Raw genomic sequence first — 20,999 nt, forward strand, 5'->3', positions numbered from 1 at the left:
TATATATATATATGTATATATATATATATATATATATGTATATATATATATATATATATATATATATATATATATATATATATATATATATATATATATATATATATATATATATATATATATATATATATATATATATATATATATATATATATATATATATATATATATATATTTTATTAAATATGACCGAAAAAGTAAGATTAATAATTCTAACACGAATTTTCTCAATCTTTCGTACATTATGCTTCACTGTTGGAGGTAAATCAAAAATCACTTCTCCAAAATTCATTTTTATTTCTAGTCTGACGCGACACGGGCGCGTTTCGTAAAACTTATTACATTTTCAAAGACTTCACAAATACACAACTGATTAGAACTTGCGTTTCCCTGATTTTATATCTACATTTGAGTGAGGTGGGAAGGGTGATGTGGCATTACATTTGAGTAAGGTGGGAAGGATGATGTGGCATTAGAGGATATTAATAGGGTATTAAAAGTATCAACACAAGACAGAACACGAAACAATGGATATTGAATAGAAGTGTTTGTAGAAAGCCTATTGGTCCATATTTCTTGATGCTTCTATATTGGAGCGGAGTCTTGAGGTGGGTAGAATATAGTTGTGCAATAATTGGCTGTTGATTGCTGGTGTTGACTTCTTGATGTGTAGTGCCTCGCAAACGTCGAGCCGCCTGCTATCGCTGTACCTATCGATGATTTCTGTGTTGTTTACTAGGATTTCTCTGGCGATGGTTTGGTTATGGGAAGAGATTATATGTTCCTTAATGGAGCCCTGTTGTTTATGCATCGTTAAACGCCTAGAAAGAGATGTTGTTGTCTTGCCTATATACTGGGTTTTTTGGAGCTTACAGTCCCCAAGTGGGCATTTGAAGGCATAGACGACGTTAGTCTCTTTTAAAGCGTTCTGTTTCGTGTCTGGAGAGTTTCTCATGAGTAGGCTGGCCGTTTTTCTGGTTTTATAGTAAATCGTCAGTTGTATCCTCTGATTTTTGTCTGTAGGGATAACGTTTCTATTAACAATATCTTTCAGGACCCTTTCCTCTGTTTTATGAGCTGTGGAAAAGAAGTTCCTGTAAAATAGTCTAATAGGGGGTATAGGTGTTGTGTTAGTTGTCTCTTCGGAGGTTGCATGGCTTTTCACTTTCCTTCTTATGATGTCTTCGATGAAACCATTGGAGAAGCCGTTATTGACTAGAACCTGCCTTACCCTACAGAGTTCTTCGTCGACTTGCTTCCATTCTGAGCTGTGGCTGAGAGCACGGTCGACGTATGCGTTAACAACACTCCTCTTGTACCTGTCAGGGCAGTCGCTGTTGGCATTTAGGCACATTCCTATGTTTGTTTCCTTTGTGTAGACTGCAGTGTGGAAACCTCCGCCCTTTTCCATGACTGTTACATCTAGAAAAGGCAGCTTCCCATCCTTTTCCGTCTCGTAAGTGAAACGCAGCACGGAACTCTGCTCAAATGCCTCCTTCAGCTCCTGCAGATGTCTGACATCAGGTACCTGTGTAAAAATGTCGTCAACATACCTGCAGTATATGGCCGGTTTCAAGTTCATGTCGACTAAGACTTTTTGCTCGATGGTACCCATGTAGAAGTTTGCAAACAGGACACCTAGGGGAGAACCCATAGCGACCCCATCTACTTGCTTATACATGTGCCCATCCGGGCTCAAGAAGGGTGCCTCTTTAGTACAAGCTTGGAGTAGTTTCCTCAGAATACTTTCTGGCATGTCAAGAGGAGGACAGGCTGGATCACGATACACTCTGTCGGCTATCATTCCGATTGTCTCGTCCACAGGTACGTTGGTAAACAGCGATTCTACGTCCAACGAGGCTCTTATCCCTGTGGCCCGTGCGCCCCGCAGTAAGTCCACAAATTCCTTTGGAGACTTCAGGCTGAAGGCGCAAGGAACATAAGGAGTCAGCAGGCCGTTGAGTCGCTTCGCCAATCTGTACGTGGGTGTGGGTATCTGGCTAATGATTGGCCGAAGTGGGTTTCCAGGCTTGTGCGTCTTGACATTTCCATACGCATATCCAGGTTTATATTCCCCAATGATCTTTGGCAGGTGGAGTCCGGATTTCTTGGCGTAAAGACTTTCTTTACGCCAAGAAATCCGGACTCCACCTGCCAAAGATCATTGGGGAATATAAACCTGGATATGCGTATGGAAATGTCAAGACGCACAAGCCTGGAAACCCACTTCGGCCAATCATTAGCCAGATACCCACACCCACGTACAGATTGGCGAAGCGACTCAACGGCCTGCTGACTCCTTATGTTCCTTGCGCCTTCAGCCTGAAGTCTCCAAAGGAATTTGTGGACTTACTGCGGGGCGCACGGGCCACAGGGATAAGAGCCTCGTTGGACGTAGAATCGCTGTTTACCAACGTACCTGTGGACGAGACAATCGGAATGATAGCCGACAGAGTGTATCGTGATCCAGCCTGTACTCCTCTTGACATGCCAGAAAGTATTCTGAGGAAACTACTCCAAGCTTGTACTAAAGAGGCACCCTTCTTGAGCCCGGATGGGCACATGTATAAGCAAGTAGATGGGGTCGCTATGGGTTCTCCCCTAGGTGTCCTGTTTGCAAACTTCTACATGGGTACCATCGAGCAAAAAGTCTTAGTCGACATGAACTTGAAACCGGCCATATACTGCAGGTATGTTGACGACATTTTTACACAGGTACCTGATGTCAGACATCTGCAGGAGCTGAAGGAGGCATTTGAGCAGAGTTCCGTGCTGCGTTTCACTTACGAGACGGAAAAGGATGGGAAGCTGCCTTTTCTAGATGTAACAGTCATGGAAAAGGGCGGAGGTTTCCACACTGCAGTCTACACAAAGGAAACAAACATAGGAATGTGCCTAAATGCCAACAGCGACTGCCCTGACAGGTACAAGAGGAGTGTTGTTAACGCATACGTCGACCGTGCTCTCAGCCACAGCTCAGAATGGAAGCAAGTCGACGAAGAACTCTGTAGGGTAAGGCAGGTTCTAGTCAATAACGGCTTCTCCAATGGTTTCATCGAAGACATCATAAGAAGGAAAGTGAAAAGCCATGCAACCTCCGAAGAGACAACTAACACAACACCTATACCCCCTATTAGACTATTTTACAGGAACTTCTTTTCCACAGCTCATAAAACAGAGGAAAGGGTCCTGAAAGATATTGTTAATAGAAACGTTATCCCTACAGACAAAAATCAGAGGATACAACTGACGATTTACTATAAAACCAGAAAAACGGCCAGCCTACTCATGAGAAACTCTCCAGACACGAAACAGAACGCTTTAAAAGAGACTAACGTCGTCTATGCCTTCAAATGCCCACTTGGGGACTGTAAGCTCCAAAAAACCCAGTATATAGGCAAGACAACAACATCTCTTTCTAGGCGTTTAACGATGCATAAACAACAGGGCTCCATTAAGGAACATATAATCTCTTCCCATAACCAAACCATCGCCAGAGAAATCCTAGTAAACAACACAGAAATCATCGATAGGTACAGCGATAGCAGGCGGCTCGACGTTTGCGAGGCACTACACATCAAGAAGTCAACACCAGCAATCAACAGCCAATTATTGCACAACTATATTCTACCCACCTCAAGACTCCGCTCCAATATAGAAGCATCAAGAAATATGGACCAATAGGCTTTCTACAAACACTTCTATTCAATATCCATTGTTTCGTGTTCTGTCTTGTGTTGATACTTTTAATACCCTATTAATATCCTCTAATGCCACATCATCCTTCCCACCTTACTCAAATGTAATGCCACATCACCCTTCCCACCTCACTCAAATGTAGATATAAAATCAGGGAAACGCAAGTTCTAATCAGTTGTGTATTTGTGAAGTCTTTGAAAATGTAATAAGTTTTACGAAACGCGCCCGTGTCGCGTCAGACTAGAAATAAAAATGAATTTTGGAGAAGTGATTTTTGATTTACCTCCAACAGTGAAGCATAATGTACGAAAGATTGAGAAAATTCGTGTTAGAATTATTAATCTTACTTTTTCGGTCATATTTAATAAAATATGTCTACAGGAAAGACTGCTACCAAAATATACTAATATATATATATATATATATATATATATATATATATATATATATATATATATATATATATATATGTATATATATATATATATATATATATATATATATATATATATATATATATATATATATATATGTATATCAGACCGAGCCCGCGTTGCTGTGGCTCAATCTAGATAAATGGAAAAGAGAGAAAAGAGAAAATTAATGTTTCTGAAATTTTAAATTTCACAATTTTTAATTTCACAATGCTTGTGGGTATAGAATACTTTTTGTTGTTTCATTGTCTGTGGAAATTTAGAGATTGTCTGGTTTGCCGACTCTAGAACACACAACATATAACTGTCCATGTGAGAAGCAATCCATGTCTTCATATAGAGCACACAATTCTAAAGATTGACCCTGAGATTTGTTGATGCCACACATCTATGGATCATCCAATAAAATCAGCAGACTTCTAGATGTTACTACTGCTCGGCTTAGACTCGGTTACAAGTATCTCTGGGAATTCTCATTATCTGCTGATGTAGACCTGACCAAATGTAAACTGTGTCAACAAAATTATTCGCACACCCTCCGTCACTATGTGATGGAGTGCGAAAAGATACGTGAATTTAGAGACAATTCTATAACCAATGTTCCAGCGATGTGTCAATATTTCATTCAAAATGATCTGCTACCAGAAATTTTAGCCAAATACAAATTTAGCCCCACTTTGCTAACTGTAGGTAGTAACTACGTGATTGTAACCTATCCAACGCTGCCCACTGGATGGGGGGCGGTGTGCAGGACAAACATATAAATTTTGACACTAGCTCTCCACATATGTCAGTTGCTTAATTTAGAACCTGTACTTGAGGTCGATCTCGAACCCATTGTTGATGTGATGACTTATATTGAATTTTGTAACTAGCTCATCAAGATTGTAACTTGCTTAGCTAAACGAATTGTGGGGTTCAGTCCCTGAGCCCATTATGTGCCTCTGTAACCCTTTCCACTACCGCCCACAAGATGGGTATGGGGTGCATAATAAATGAACTAAACTAGCTAACTTTGTTGATGGTTATCTTGAGGTTATCTTGAGATGATTTCGAGGCTTAGTGTCCCCGCGGCCCGGTCCACGACCAGGCCTCCGTTTTGTTATCCTCCCCAGGAAGCAGCCCGTAGCAGCTGTCTAACTCCCAGGTTAGAGAACTTACCTGGGAGTTTTACTGCTACTTAAAAGGGGGCATCAGGGTGAAAGAAACATTTTAGCTCATTTGTCTCCGCCTCCACTGGTGATCGAACCCGGAACCTAAGGACAAGGAATCCGAAGTGCTGTCCACTCAGCTGTCAGGCGCCCTGCAATGGTGATTGCAAACGCCAATCGAATTGGAAATTACAATCTCTTAAATTGAAATTGCATATCCGTTGGAATCATAGGAATGAGGACATCTTCACCTTTGAAAGGTCCTGTCAAAATTGTTGCTTCTGCGACGTTGCTGATTATTTTTTTACTGCAAGTCGCGTGTCTTTGCAAAGCTTTGTCTGGTTGATATCTCGCAACATGATAATTGGCACGCCGATTTTCAATTGCAGCAGTACGTGCGGTGGTGTCCCTGGCAGGTCGAGCAAATTAAAAAATTTTGTTGGATCATTAACCGCTTAATCTGCTTCCACAACAATGTCGACGGACTTGTATGTGACTGCCTCGCATTGGATGTTAGACTGAATAATATTGTTAGTTCGTAGACGTCTTTGTTCTTGGCCGCAAGAACAGCTCGTTCACTCAGCCAATCGTGATCCTTATAGTTGGTTTGAATATTGGGAAATACTTTTTCAACCAATTCTTCTTTTGACGTCACTAAATTGTAGAAGTTATGATGCAATGGAATTCGTCCTGAGGTCAGATCAACCGGCACGTTTCCGTTCCCAATTTCCAGAAATTGATGTGAGAATATCTCAGCTGATGGATCGTTTTCAGCTGGACACGCACATTTATAGTTAGTTTTAACGTCTTTCCGTGGCTCCACAAAGTAGAACAATTCAGGAAAGTATTTATTTCGTCCGCTGGTGTCGATCGAGGGATTACAGGTAATGTTTTCCTGAAATCTCCTGCAAGCAATATTTATACGTTCCCAAATTGTCTGATGTTTCCACTCAAATCTTGCAATAATCGATCAAGAGCCTCGAGCGAGTTTTTGTAGTCCATTGTGCATTTTCCCAAACAATAAGTTTGCATTTCTGCAATACTTTTCCTATGCCGGATGTTTTGGAAATGTTGCACGTGGGAGTTTCAATAAATTGCATGTTCAATGGCAATTTCAAAGTCGAATGAGCAGTTCTTCCACCTAGTAGCAATATTGCAGCTATTCTGAACGACGCAAGAGCTAAGACTATGCCATTTTGGGATCGATTTGCTGCCAGAATCAATCTAATCAGGAAGATTTTACCAGTTCGTCCTGGCGCCTCTAAGAAGATTTCTCCAATACCATTATTGACAGTTTGAATTATTTTATCGTAAATTATTTTTTGCTGAAGCGTTAACTTAGAAATATTTGATTGCACATACGACAACAGATCACCTGTGTTGTAATTTGGTTCACCACGCAATTTTACAGCGAACGAAGCAGCAGCAGATCGCTTCGGTGATGTCATTCCCAATTAAATGAGAATTTTGTTCACGATTTCTAAGCACAAATCTTCAATCATTATCGACGCTTCGTTGTAGATTTCTGCTGTGAAATCCATGTTCATATTTGAAATTTCCTTGCGTATTCGACGGACAATATTTGAAGCCATGTGCCATTTATATTTCTCCCATAACTGTGTTGGAGATAGAGAGCAGCCGGTCAATATGATTGCAAACAATGCACGATTTTGATTTGGTTGTGACGTGTTTGACGCGTCATTAATGCATACATCCCAGTGTCTGTCGTTCAACATTAAATTCACAACTTGACATGTACTACGGAAAGTGGCATGTGTGACGCCGCTTGACAAATCTGAATTGCTGGAAAAAACGTTGAACCGGGAACATTTACCAACAGCACGCGAAGAAAAAAGCATTCATCATGATTGGGATGCAGTCTGACTATCTTAGATTGTTTGAATATGCCAGGTTGTCCGACTACTCGCTCTCCTCTTTTGCGTCGTTCAAATGATTTTCTATTCGCATTCCATATGTAATACGTAGGCACTTCCGAATACAGCAGTGTTTTCGCCAAACGCGTCATTCTGACATAACGTGAAGAAAGCAGTTAACATTGTAGCCGGTGGATGTCTATTTGTTGCACATATGCGGCTGTGAAATAAACGCTTTGTCCATTTTCTTGTTTTCAAAACAAAAACAAAAAATGCTAACGAAATATCTCAATTAAAGCACAGATCAATCCACACAGCTCAAATCCACTGCCAACTATTAGTGATCCACCTCCAGGATCACTAACATCCCCGCCTTAATGCTCACACGCACCAACTCATGCCTAAATGAGCTCTTGGCTTCTAGCCTAATATTCTGTCACTTAGACAATAAACGGTCTCCTGATGAACAGTTCTCACACACCCAGGTTCCTCCGTCGTCCTCGTGATAACATGTCTTCGCCATGCTGACTTCCCTAAAGGTACTGCCTTCCCCCTCCTCTTGTATGGGTTGCTGGAGACAGGTACCTCCGTTGTCCTCCTCCACTCTCACTGGCACTGTCGACACCTCGCAGTCCAGCACAGCTTCCCCTCACTTCACTGCCAGTAGATTTGGCCCGGCTGTAGCTTTTCGCTTGATGTGGAATACGTGGTCCTCTGGGGGTCCCAGACGTCACCGGCCCAACGTTCCCTTTGCTGCAGACTCTTGATAGAGCGCTTGGCTCTCTAATCCGGCACGTCCTTGCTTCTGGGCACTCCACGGAAGTTGGATGGCTTCTCAGACTGTCTGCAGAATTGAAGCGAAGCTTAAATCTACTGGTAAGGGCTCTCTAGATCCGGAGCTCAACCGAGCGCATCTTCCCTCTATGACGGTTCGTGATGTACTCTTCCCGCCCAGGCGCCAGCCGCCCAGAGAGCCCTCCGCCTCGTGATGTCACACCGCCCGAGGGCTCTCGTCATTGGTCACTTCCGGCACGTGACCTCACCTGGCCAATCAGGTACCGGGAAGCGTCACGACGTCTTGGCGGGAAACAGGATGGCTAGGCGCCGTCTTGTGCCCCAAAAGGCGTAAGCCCCTTGCATTACCAAACTTAGCTGGCCATTTTACAGCCAGCTTAATCACGCTCCACGCTTTCCCACACATGATAATGTTCCCTGAACATCAGAGAATGCTCAGGCTACGGAGATATGACTCTTCTAAGCTGGGAAGGAAGAAATATAGGGGTGGGACACCGTCACACTAGTAATAGGTTACCCTGCCTAGTAGGTTACCCTGGCTAGTAGTGGGCTACCCTGGCTTGTAATAGGTTACCTGGCTAGTAGTAGGTTACCCTGGCTAGTAGTAGGTTACCCTGGCTAGTAGTAGGTTACCTGGCCATTGCTAGGTTACCCTGGCTAGTAATAGGTTACCTGGATAGTAGTAGGTTACCCTGGATAGTAGTAGGTTACCTGGCTAGTAGTAGGTTACCCTGGCTAGTAGTAGGTTACCTGGCTAGTAGTAGGTTACCCTGGCAAGTAATAGGTTACCTGGCTAGTAATAGGTTACCTGGCTAGTAGTAGTTACATGGCTAATAGTAGTTACCTGGCTAGTAGTAGTTACCTGGCTAGTTGTAGATTACCTGTCTAGACGTATGCTACCTGGCAAGTAGTAGGTTACCTGGCTAGTAGTAGGTTACCTGGCTAGTAGTAGGTTACCCTGGCTAGTAGTAGGTTACCCTGGCTAGTAGTAGGTTACCTGGCTAGTAGTAGGTTACCCTGGCAAGTAGTAGGTTACCTGGCTAGTAGTAGGTTACTTGGCTAGTAGTAGGTTACCTGGCTAGAAGTAAGTTACCTGGCTAGAAGTAAGTTACCTGGTTAGTAGTAAGTTACTTGGCTAGTAGTAGTTACCTGGCTAGTAGTAGGTTACCTGGCTAGTAGTAGGTTACCTGGCTAGTAGTAGGTTACCTGGCTAGTAGTAAGTTACCTGGCTAGTAGTAAGTTACCTGGCTAGAAGTAAGTTACCTGGCTAGTAGTAGGTTACCTGGCTAGTAGTAAGTTACCTGGCTAGTAGTAGGTTACCTGGCTAGTAGTAAGTTACCTGACTAGTAGTAAGTTACCTGGCTAGTAGTAAGTTACCTGGCTAGTAGTAGGTTACCTGGCTAGTAGTAAGTTACCTGGCTAGTAGTAGGTTACCTGGCTAGTAGTAAGTTACCTGGCTAATAGTAGGTTACCTGGCTAGTAGTAAGTTACCTGGCTAGTAGTAGGTTACCTGGCTAGTAGTAAGTTACCTGGCTAGTAGTAGTTACCTGGCTAGTAGTAAGTTACCTGGCTAATAGGTAGGTTACCTGGCTAGTAGTAAGTTACCTGGCTAGTAGTAGGTTACCTGGCTAGTAGTAAGTTACCTGGCTAGTAGTAAGTTACCTGGCTAGTAGTAGGTTACCTGGCTAGTAGTAAGTTACCTGGCTAGTAGTAAGTTACCTGGCTAGTAGTAAGTTACCTGGCTAGAAGTAAGTTACCTGGCTAGTAGTAAGTTACCTGGCTAGTAGTAGGTTACCTGGCTAGTAGTAAGTTACTGTGACATTTACCATAGTTCTAGTTTTTCAGTTTTTCTGTTTTCTATAATATCTGTTTTTTCTAGGATGAATATCAACATTTAGTGTCCCATTTTCCCTATTCAATTGTTCGCATCCTAAATAGTATATATTTCTCTAGTTCCCTTTCGTTATAGACATTTATGTACTTACCTAGTTGTGCTTGCGGGGGTGCAGCTCTGGCTCTTTGGTCCCGCCTCTGAATCGTCAGTCAACAGGTTTTCAATGTTCCTGCGCCTACTGGGCTCTATCATATCTACATTTGAAACTGTGTATGGAGTCAGCCCTTCACCACATCACTTCCTAATGCATTACATTTGTCAACTACTCTGACACTAAAAAAGGTTTTTAATGTCTGTATGGCTCATTTCGGCACTCAATTTCCACATGTGTCCCCTAGTGTGTGTGCCCCCTTGAGTTAAATAGTCTGTCTACCCTGTCAATTCCTCTGAGAATCTGGTAAGTGGTGATCGTGTCCCCTCCAACTTTTCTGTTTTCCAGTGACATGAGGTTTAATTCCCGTAGTCTATCCTCGTAGCTCATACCCCTCAGGTCGGGTACTAGTTTGGTGGCAACCCTTTGAACCTTTTCCAGTTTAGTCTTATGGTTGACTAGATATGGACTCCATGTTGGAGCTGCATACTCCAGGATTGGTTTGACATATGTGGTATACAAAGCTCTGAAAGATTCCTTACAAGAGTTTCTAAAGGCCGTTCTTATGTTGGCCAACCTGGCATTTGCCGCTGATGTTATTCTCTTATATGGGCTTCAGGGGACAGGTCTGGCGTGATATCAACCCCCAGGTCTTTCTTTCTAATTCCTGTAGGTTTTCATCCCCCAAATGATACCTTGTATCTGGCTTCCTACTACTTACACCTATCTTCATTACATTACAATTGCTTGGGTTAAACTCTAACAACGATTTGTTGGACCATTCTTCAGTTTGTTCAGGTCTTCGTTGAAACCTCAAACTGTCCTCCTCTGTCTTAATCCTTCTCATAATTTTGGCATCATCAGCAAACATTGGGAGGAATGAGCCTATACTCTCTGAGAGATCATTTACGTATATCAGAATCAGGATAGGTCCGAGTACAGAGCCCTGTGGGACTTCACTGGTGACTTCACGCTAGTCTGTCACACCCCTCACTGTAACTCTCTGTTTCCTATTTCTTAGGTACTCCATTTTCCACTGGAGCACCTTACCTGTTTCTGTCTGTTTTTTACTCCTGCCTGGTTTCTCCAGTTTATGCACCAACCTCTAATGGGGAACTGTGTCAAAGGCTTTCCGACAGTCCAAGAAATTGCAGTCCCCACCATCCTTGTCTTTCTTGCTTAATCTTTGTCACCTGATCCTTGAATTCTATAAAGCCTGTGAGGCAAGATTTACCCTCCCTGAACCCACGTTGGTAGTTTGTCACGAGTCCCTTCTCTCCAGACGTGTTATTAGGTTGTTTATCACCATCTTCTCTAGCACCTTGCATGGTATACAAACTCATCTCTTGTAATTTAGAACCCTTCCAAGGCCACCTGGTTTACTGCCACCTTTCCTAACGCAGTGACTTCACCTCGTTCTATTGCGAAGTCCTCCTGAACCCCTCTAGTTGAGTTCTTCACACACCTCTTTGTCATTCTCTGTGTACCTGTCCTCACCCGTTCCAATATCACCACCTGTTCTTTCACTGTTGTTTTCCTCCTGATGTGACTGTGGAGTAGCTTTGGTTTGGTCTTGGCTATTTGTTATATCATTTTAATACTTTTGCTCTGCTTCTCTTCTCACACTAACATATTATTTCTGGTTCTCTGGAACCTCTCTCTCTCTGCTTCTGGTGTTCTGTTATTTCGGAAGTTCTAAGACGCCCTTTTGTTCAGTTCCTTGCTTCCATACGTGCCCTATTAAACTACGGATTCTTCTTTTGCTTCTCGCTTTTTTTCCTATCGGCGGGATAAACCTGTTTACTGCCTCCTGACACTTTTGGGGAACATAGTCCATCATGTCTTGTACAGACTTAGTTCTGAGTTCTGTGTCCCATAGTATATCTCTTAGGACTTTTCTCATCTCCTCAAGTAAGTAAGTAATTATCAAAAGAAGGCACCAAACCGGGAAGGCTATGTAGCACCATCAAATACGCAAAATAATCAGAGGGCGCTAAATATCACCAAGATGCCAATACGAGAACAAAAACGCATAAGGCGAACGATATCAAAAGTATCCGAGTCACCAAGAATTCTATCGAGGGACAGGTGACCGCGAGGGGCGGTCGGAAAGCAAGACACACGCTCGTCCTGGAAGTCAGGACATTCAAGAAGGACATGCACGACCGTAAGAGGGACAATGCAACTAGGACAATAAGGAGCAGGGCGGCGCTCCATCAAGTGACCATGGGTTAAGCGAGTATGGCCAATACGCAACCTCGCTAGAGCTGTTTCCCACCGCCGGTTACGGTGGAAGGAGGACGGCCACGAGGAAACACAACATTTAAGAGTACGTAGCTTGTTACCAGTAACAGACAACCAGAAGCCTGCCAACGGGTAAGGACTGAGGAATGGATAACCGGGTAAAAGTCGGAATACGGAATGCCTTTACGAGAGATGGGACAAGAGCGGACAGCTTCCTTAGCGGCAGCATCCGCCACGCTCATTTAAAGACACGCCAATATGGCTGGGAACCCAACAAAACTCAACCGACTTAAATTTACTGTGAACGAGAAACAGCCAATGCTGGATCTCGACAACTACCGGATGAACTGGATTAAAGCACCCGAGAGCCATGAGGGGCACTACGAGAGTCAACAACAACCACAAAGAAGACTGACAACGAGAAAGCAGGAGACGAAGAGCATAGAGAATAGCATAAAGTTCCGCTGTAAAGATGCTAGTCTCCGGAGGCAAGCGACACATATAAGTGCGATCAGGAAAAACAACAGAGTAGCCAACACCGTCCGCTGACTTAGACCCATCGGTGAAGACAGAAACGGAGCGGGAGTGAGAAGAAAAGTGCTCGAGGAAAAGGCGTTTTAGAACTGTAGGAGGGGTAAAAGCTTTAGTGATACGAGTCAAGGATGTACAAAACCGCGGAAGAGGGACCCTCCACGGGGGCAAAGAAGGAACAACACGAGGAGAAACATCAGAAATACGAACGGAAAGAGAATCCTGTAGGCGAGATAACCGGACAGAAAGAGGGAGGTGGTGAAGAGGAACAGGAACCGCAGGAGGGGTAAAAGTTAAAGCACGACAGAGACGAGAGGAAGGATGTTGCAAGGACCGCGCAAGATAGCGAAGACAGTAGCGATCACGGCGGTCCTGGAGGGACAGGAAGCCAGTGTCAACATACAAGCTAAGGACGGGAGTCGAACGAAAGGCACCAGAACTGAGGCGCAACCCAGTATGGTGCAAAGCATCAAGACGGCGAAGAGTAGAAGGAGAAGCAGACGAGTAAGCAGGGCAACCATAATCGAGCTTAGACAGGACGAGAGAGGAATGTAAAGCAAGGAGAGTGCGCCTATCTGCCCCCCAAGAAGTATGGGACAAGACCCGAAGGAGGGTAAGGGACTTAGAGCACTCAACACGGAGGTAAGAGATATGGGGAGACCAAGACAAACGAGTGTCAAGGAATAACCCCAAAAGCTTCGCGGAATCTTTGTATTCAAGGGGATGGACCATAAAGTGACAAAGAGGGACGAAGAACAACCCGTTTCCGCGTAAAAGTCATGGCACAAGTCTTAGAAGTAGAGAACTTGAAGCCATGACCTGTGGCCCAAGACGACACGGCATCAATCGCAAGTTGAAGCCGGCGTTGAAGGAGAGGCGAATCATCACCCTGACAACAAAGGGTAAGATCATCGACATAGAGAGCGGAGAAGGACACCAGAAGGAAGAGAGGAAAGAAGACCATTGAGGGCAACCAGAAAAAGAGTAGTGCTCAGAACACTACCCTGGGGCACACCTTCGTATTGCTGAAAAGAGGGAGAGAGAGCGGTACCAAGGCGCACCCGAAAGGAACGACGAGAGAGGAAGCTGCGGAGAAAGAGAGGGAGATGACCACGAAGGCCAAAAGAATGAAGTTGAGATAGGATATGATAACGCCAAGTGGTGTCGTAAGCCTTTTCTAGGTCAAAAAGGACGGCAACAACCGGAGGTCTTCGCAGCAAAAGCAATACGTATATAGACCTCCAAGTCACCAGGACAATCTGTCGTGCTGCGGCACTTGCGGAAACCAATTTGAGAAGGGGAGAGGAGGTGATGGTGTTCCAGGAACCACATCAGACGAACGTTAACCATACGTTCAAAGAGTTTGCAGACACAACTTGTGAGAGCAATAGGGCGAAAGTCCTTAGGGGAAGTACCCCAGAGACCCCGGTTTGCGAACAGGGAGGACAACGGCATCGAGCCAGTCCTCAGGGACTGACGAACGACTCCCAGATCCGATTATACAGACTCAGTAAATACTAAGACGTGCTCGGAGGGAGATGGCTGAAGCATCTCATAATGAATACCATCGGAGCCCGCCGCCGTAGAACCGCAGAGGGCCAGGGCAGAACGAAGTTCAGAGAGAGAGAAGGGATCATTATAGGGAAGCTGAAGATGAGTGCAGAAATCTAAAGGACGAGACTCAAGGACAGGTTTACGAAGAATGGAAAGATTGGGGAAGATGAAGACCAGAGCTAACAGAAGAAAAGTGGGAACCCAGTTCGGAAGCGACCTGCAACGGCGTCCGCCCACAAGAGTATCATGGAGGTGAAGGACCGGTGAAACATCGGGAACGAACTTACCCGCTATCTTGCGGATACGCTTCCAGATCTGGGCCAGAGGGGTTTCGGACGTAATTGTCGAGACATAAGATGCCCAACATTCACGTTTAGCCGTACGGATGGCCCTACGGGCCACCGCACTCGCTTTCCGAAAGAAAAGAAAAGAATCGGTCGTCTGCCTACGGCGGTGCTTCTTCCAGGCTGCACGCTTACAGCGGACAGCCCGAGCACAGTCCGCATTCCACCAGGGAACGCACTTCCGTGGACCCCGAGAGGAAGAGCGAGGAATAGAGCGGAGGGCAGCGTCGAAGACAGTTGTCATGAAAAAGGAGGAGAGCGCGAGAGAGGGGCAGAAGGGAGTGTCAGAGAGAGTAGCACTGAGGGAAAATAGGGTCCAGTCCGCCTTAGCAAACTGCCACCTAGGGAAAGAGAGGGAAGGGCGAAAAGAGAAAAAGGAAACAAGGATGGGAAATGATCACTTCCATGGAGGTCATCAAGAACCTGCCATGTGAAATCTAAGTAAAGAGAAGAAGAGCAGAGAGAAAGATCAAGACAAGAAAGGTGCGAGTTCGAGAGTCCAAATGAGTAAGCTCACCAGAATTCAGAAGAGACAGGGAAGAAGAGAGGAGAAACGGCTCAAGGAGGCGACCCCGGGTATTCGTCAGAACGTCACCCCAAAGAGAATGACGACAATTGAAGTCACCCAGCAGGAGCACAGGCTCCGGCAAGGAGTCTAGGAGGTGTTTCAAATCAGGAAGAGAGAGCGGGACACTCGGGGGGAGATAAATGGAACAAACTGTGTACCATTTCCCCACAAAGATACGAGCAGCAGAACAATGGAGAGGCGAAGGAAAAAGTAAAGGAACAAAGGGAACATCAGCCCGAATCAAGAGAGCAGAAGAATTAGAAGCCCAGCAATGGCTGGGGGGGGGGGAGAGAAAGGAATAGCCCACGAAAACGACCAGGACGAACACAAGCATCGGCTCCTGGAGACAGACACAAAGGGGCGAAAACCGCGAAACCAGAAGTTGGAGTTCGAGGAAATTGGAGTAATAACCTCGAACGTTCCATTGAAGAATGGACAACGACGAGAAGAGAAAGGACAAAAACAGAGAACAAGGAAGAAACAAAGGCGAAAGACCAACAGAGCACGTTAAAGAATATCAGGGTCGGGATCAGGGTCGCAAGTCAGGGTTAGGGGGCATGGGTAAACTGAGCAAAGACGTAGGGACAGGAAACGGGAGAAAGATCAGAGGTGGGCGGGCAGGGTCCGGAGGAGGAGGAGGAGGAGGAGGAGGAGGAGGACAACGGAGAGGAGCAGTCAAGGACAGCAGCAGGAAGAGGGGGAGTAGAAAGAGAGGAGCGCACCCCAGCAAGAGCAGCAACCGAAAGGGAAGCAGGGGCCAAAGAAACCTCCATAGCAGGAACAGGGGGCGCAAGCACTGAAACGGGAGGGGAAGGAGCAACAGAGCCAGAAGGAGGAGCTGAGGAAGAAAGCGAAGCCTTCTTACCCGCCGGGGAAGAGGAAGGAGAGGAGCCAGGCTTACGCTTCTGACTTAAAGAGACCGGTGTCCCAGCAACTACGTACCGGGCAACGGATTCCAGTGTCTCAACAGGAGAAGCCGAACGAGAGCACACACGACGGCCGTTAGGAGAGCGATGGACATCCGCCCGTACCGACAGGCGGCAGGGAGAGCCGATAGATGGAGGAAGAGGACGGGAAGGAGGATTGGAGGGGGACGAGGAAGGAGACACAGAAGACACGACAGACCGGGTAGAAGGAAGGGGAACCCCAGACAGAGGACCAGGAGGAGGATCCTTCGGGAGAGAACCCAAAGGGACAGAGGAGGGGGCAGTGGGCGCATCAGGGTCCAAGGCCTGGAAACGGTTGTGAGTCTGAGGAAGGCGGGAAGGACGAGGAGAGGAAGAGCGCAACACGCGAGCATAAGAGATATTAGCATAAGGCGGGAGCCGGCGAACCTGGCGCCTCGCCTCAGGAAAAGATAAACGCTCCCGGTGCTTCAAGTTGAGGACGGCTGCCTCAAGCTTGTAATGGACACACGCACGGGAGAAGGTAGGATGGGCCTCACCGCAGTTGAGGCAACGAGCCTGGGGAGAAGCGCACTCCGACTTAGAGTGACCTTCGCCACCACACAAAGGACAGAGAGAGACAGTCCCGGAGCAGCGGAGGGCACCATGCCCAAACCTCCAGCACTTGTTGCAGAGCCGAGGAGAAGGAATGTACTCCTGGACAGAGCACCTGGCACCAGCAAGAATGACAGAGGGTGGAAGGGTCCTACCATCAAAGGTAATCTTCACAACCCGGAGGGGTTGACGGCGACTACCACGAGGGGGACGAGTAAACGTGTCCACCTGGAGAATAGAATGGCCCTGGGCAGCGAGGATATGTCGAATATCGTCGTGGCAGTCGCGTAGGTCCCGAACACCGGTCGCAACATGGGGCGGGAGCAAAATAGTGCCAACACTGGCATTCAACTGAACGTTCTTCGAGACCCGAACGGGGGTCTCGCCAAGGCAGGATAAGGCAGCCAAGCGGGAAGCAGCATCCTGAGAAGGAGCAGCAACGACACGTGTACCGAGACGAGTGGGGTTGAAAGTAATGGAGGCATCCACGGAATCAATGAGATGTCGATGGAGGGAGAAATCGTCAGGAGGCGCAGAATCAAGAGGGAGGAGATCAAAATATTTGGCCCACGAAGCGGGACCAAACAAGGCTTGATAGGTAGCAGAACTGGAAGGAATCGAGCGAGGGCGGCCGTGACGAAGACGGCGGTGAGAACCCCCAGAGAGAGAGGGGTTAAAAGGCGCAGTAGTTACAACTAGAGAAGGAGCCACGCCAGGGGACGAGGTAGTCACCACTGGGGGCTTGGGGCTCGACCCAACCACAGAGGAGGGAGGGGAGCCAGAGGAAGGAGTCAGAGAGGCCAAAGGAGGAGCAAGGTCGGGGCCCAATGCAGCGGAGGCTACAGAGCCCGGTCTTCCAATACGGACCGACTCGGGGGCTTGGTCGCCCACCCCACGAGCCTGAGAAGGTAAACCAGAAGAAGCCGAAGCAGGGGTAATCATCTTGACGAAAGAAAGAATTCACTCACGAATGTGCCCCCACACCCACCATGGAGCCACAATTAGAGGCAGGACACCCAACAAGAAGCTATCGCCGATCTTGTCGGGGCCTCCTAGGGGTGCGTCGCGAGTATACGCCCCACAAACGCCACCTTAAGAAACCGACAGTCCGTCGAGATCGGGTTCAGTGACGAAGTGGGGATTGACAATAAAAGGTTCCCCTCGCTCTCGACGTCGGGTACTGCAGTTCTACGGGTGCATGAGTATGCCTCCTCAAGCACCCGGGCGTCAAAATAGAAGAAGTCCAAGGGAAGAACCAGAACGAGCAAAAGGTCGGTAGGAAACGGCAAGCAGATAGGAGAAGAGGGGGGAGAAAAACGAAACAGAAGGAAAAGGAAAAGATGCCCAGCAGAATTGGAGAGGACGGCAGCAGGAGCACCAGGCTAGAAAAGGACAGAGGACCGTCCCAAGGAGCATCACACTCCGGCAGCCGCCCACTAAGCCCCCACACGGCGACAACGAGCTGAGCGGGGAGGGGGTCATCTCCTCAAAATTTCCCTTTCGGTATGCCAGCCTTTTGTTTCCTAGTTCCTTTTTTGGGAGATAAATCATAGTTCTACCAGGTAATCAAAGATCAATACACTGTGATCACTCATTCCCAAGGGTACTTCCATCTTAACTTCCCTTATATTTATTTACCCACTCATTTAGGGTAAATATCAGACCAAGCATGGCTGGTTAATGTTCTCTCATTCTTTTCGGTCTCTGGATGTGTTGGCTTAGAAAGTTTCTTGTTGCCACGTCCAGCAGCTTAGCTCTCCTGTGTCTGGTCCTGCATGTGGGTCTCTGTTCTCCCAATCTATCTTCCCATGCTAAAAGTCTACCATGATTAGTAGTCTGGATCCGTTCCTGCTAGCGACAGAAGCTGTTCTCTCTATTATGTATGTTGGTCATTATGTCATTCGCAGCCCTAAATACTGGTGCTTGTATCTGATAAGTTAATAATGTTCTCTGCTCTCTGCAATTTATTATTTATAATATATTAATTATGTATTTATTAATTATAATACAAATATTATGCATTTGTTTCCTGAAAACTTTTTTTTTAGTCTTTCCGTCTAACCTGATACTTATGATCTGACCTCCTGTTTCTTCTGAATTGTTCTAAGCTTCTCTATCACTTGTTCTTTTTACACCTTTCTCTAGGGATAGGTGGTGAGGTCGCAGACGTGGCGTGCCTCCCTCTCTCTCTTTTCCTTAGCCAGGTTGTTGTTGATAAAGGATCTGACCTTAGCCAGTTTGTTGTTGATAAAGGATCTGACCTTAGCCAGGTTTTTGTTGATAAAGGCTCTGACCTTAGCCAGTCTGTTGTTGATAAAGGCTCTGACCTTAGCCAGGTTGTTGTTGATAAAGGATCTGACCTTAGCCAGTCTGTTATTGATAAAGGCTCTGACCTTAGTAAATCTGTTGTTGATAAAGGCTCTGACCTTAGCCAATCTGTTGTTGATAATGGCTCTGACCTTAGCCAGTCAGTTGTTGATAATGGCTCTGACCTTAGCCAGTCAGTTGTTGATAATGGCTCTGACCTTAGCCAGTCAGTTGTTGATAAAGGCTCTGACCTTAGCCAGTCTGTTGTTGATAATGAATCTGACCTTAGCCAGGTTTTTGTTGATAAAGGCTCTGACCTTAGCCAGTCTGTTGTTGATAAAGGCTCTGACCTTAGCCAGGTTGTTGTTGATAAAGGATCTGACCTTAGCCAGTCTGTTGTTGATAAAGGCTCTGACCTTAGGAAATCTGTTGTTGATAAAGGCTCTGACCTTAGCCAGTCAGTTGTTGATAATGGCTCTGACCTTAGCCAGTCAGTTGTTGATAAAGGCTCTGACCTTAGCCAGTCTGTTGTTGATAATGGATCTGACCTTAGCCAGGTTTTTATTGATAAAGGCTCTGACCTTAGCCAGTCTGTTGTTGATAAAGGCTCTGACCTTAGCCAGGTTGTTGTTGATAAAGGATCTGACCTTAGCCAGTCTGTTGTTGATAAAGGCTCTGACCTTAGTAAATCTGTTGTTGATAAAGGCTCTGACCTTAGCCAGTCAGTTGTTGATAATGGCTCTGACCTTAGCCAGTCTGTTGTTGATAATGGCTCTGACCTTAGCCAGTCAGTTGTTGATAATGGCTCTGACCTTAGCCAGTCAGTTATTGATAATGGCTCTGACCTTAGCCAGTCTGTTGTTGATAATGGCTCTGACCTTAGCCAGTCTGTTGTTGATAATGGCTCTGACCTTAGCCAGTCTGTTGTTGATAATGGCTCTGACCTTAGCCAGTCTGTTGTTGATAATGGCTCTGATCAGCCGAAAACATTTTAATCCAAATTTACTGTAGTGAGTTTTCCATATGTCTTCCAGGTGTGTCATCAAGTACAAGAGGCTCGTGCACAATGGTACTTGTTGGGACTGTGCTGACACAGTTCCTGGCCTTCAGTGCGTCCCTGCCTCTAACTGTCTGCACGGCTACCATGCGCTTCACTCATTGTAATGGTAAGATACGCCATGTTTCCCTCTCTTCTGAAGGACACGTGTGTGCGCGTACAGTAAATGAAAAAAGAAATACAATTAAATTTTCAGAATGCCCTTTTATCAATAAGAAACAGTTCTTATTTATATCTATTAAAAAGTACCCAGATGTGTCAACCTATGCTTGCAACAAACAAGCGAATTTCACTATCGTCAGTGCTCTAAGACTAGTTGCTCGAAAGTCCCACATAACAAAAGTATTTGAGAGAGTAATCAGGAGTCAGGTCACCAGTTTTATGGAGACCAATGACCTCCACAACCTTGGCAAACCTGGATTTTGAGCGGGAAGATCCTGCCAAAACACGGGACGGGGTTTTGGCTCTACTCCGTCCTCTACCCTGGCCGTAAATAAACTTAACTCCAAGATCCCAGAACCCTACTCTTCCAGCCCCCAAGTCCCACACCACGTGATCTCAGACGGTCGACCGCCTTGAGATTCTACAAAACACGTGACGTCGTACTAGGCTTTCTAGCAGACTCCAAGGATCTTTCTTTGCTGCCACCACCAAACTACAAAACGATTCAGAATTAATTAATCGGGGTTTGGGCCAATTAATCAATCATTAAACCCTTGGGGTGAGTTATCCCCAATTCCGTTGAAAGGGAGATATTAGTTACTTTAAGTGTGGAATTTGCTTGAAAGCAAGGGAGGTTATCAGATATTAAAAGCCTAGGCTTGCTTGGGGTATAAGTACTGACTCACTCAACACTAACCAATGACTCCTGAAGACCAAATGGCAAAGACTATCACATGTAATATCATTCATGGAAATACTCAAAAATACAAAGAAAAAATCATAATCCACGTTTAT

At 45.8% G+C, this 20,999-nt stretch overlaps 2 protein-coding genes across 2 annotated transcripts in view; both read left to right on the forward strand.

Annotated features, from left to right (window-relative positions):
• Positions 1-20,999, forward strand: part of LOC123755115 (uncharacterized) — a 77,104-nt gene that overhangs the window by 24,249 nt on the left and 31,856 nt on the right. The window contains exon 2 of the mRNA XM_045737595.2: positions 20,020-20,151. Coding sequence (XP_045593551.2) covers positions 20,052-20,151 — 100 coding nt within the window. The 5' untranslated portion in view covers positions 20,020-20,051. The remainder of the gene's footprint in view (positions 1-20,019; positions 20,152-20,999) is intronic.
• Positions 11,777-19,980, forward strand: LOC123755116 (perilipin-4-like). The gene is made up of 2 exons (XM_069332715.1): positions 11,777-11,849; positions 18,824-19,980. The coding sequence occupies exons 1-2, from the start codon at positions 11,777-11,779 to the stop codon at positions 19,978-19,980; spliced, it is 1,230 nt and encodes a 409-aa protein (XP_069188816.1).

This window comes from Procambarus clarkii, chromosome 28 (assembly GCF_040958095.1).
Source record: "Procambarus clarkii isolate CNS0578487 chromosome 28, FALCON_Pclarkii_2.0, whole genome shotgun sequence".
NCBI classification, from domain to species: Eukaryota; Metazoa; Arthropoda; class Malacostraca; order Decapoda; family Cambaridae; genus Procambarus; species Procambarus clarkii.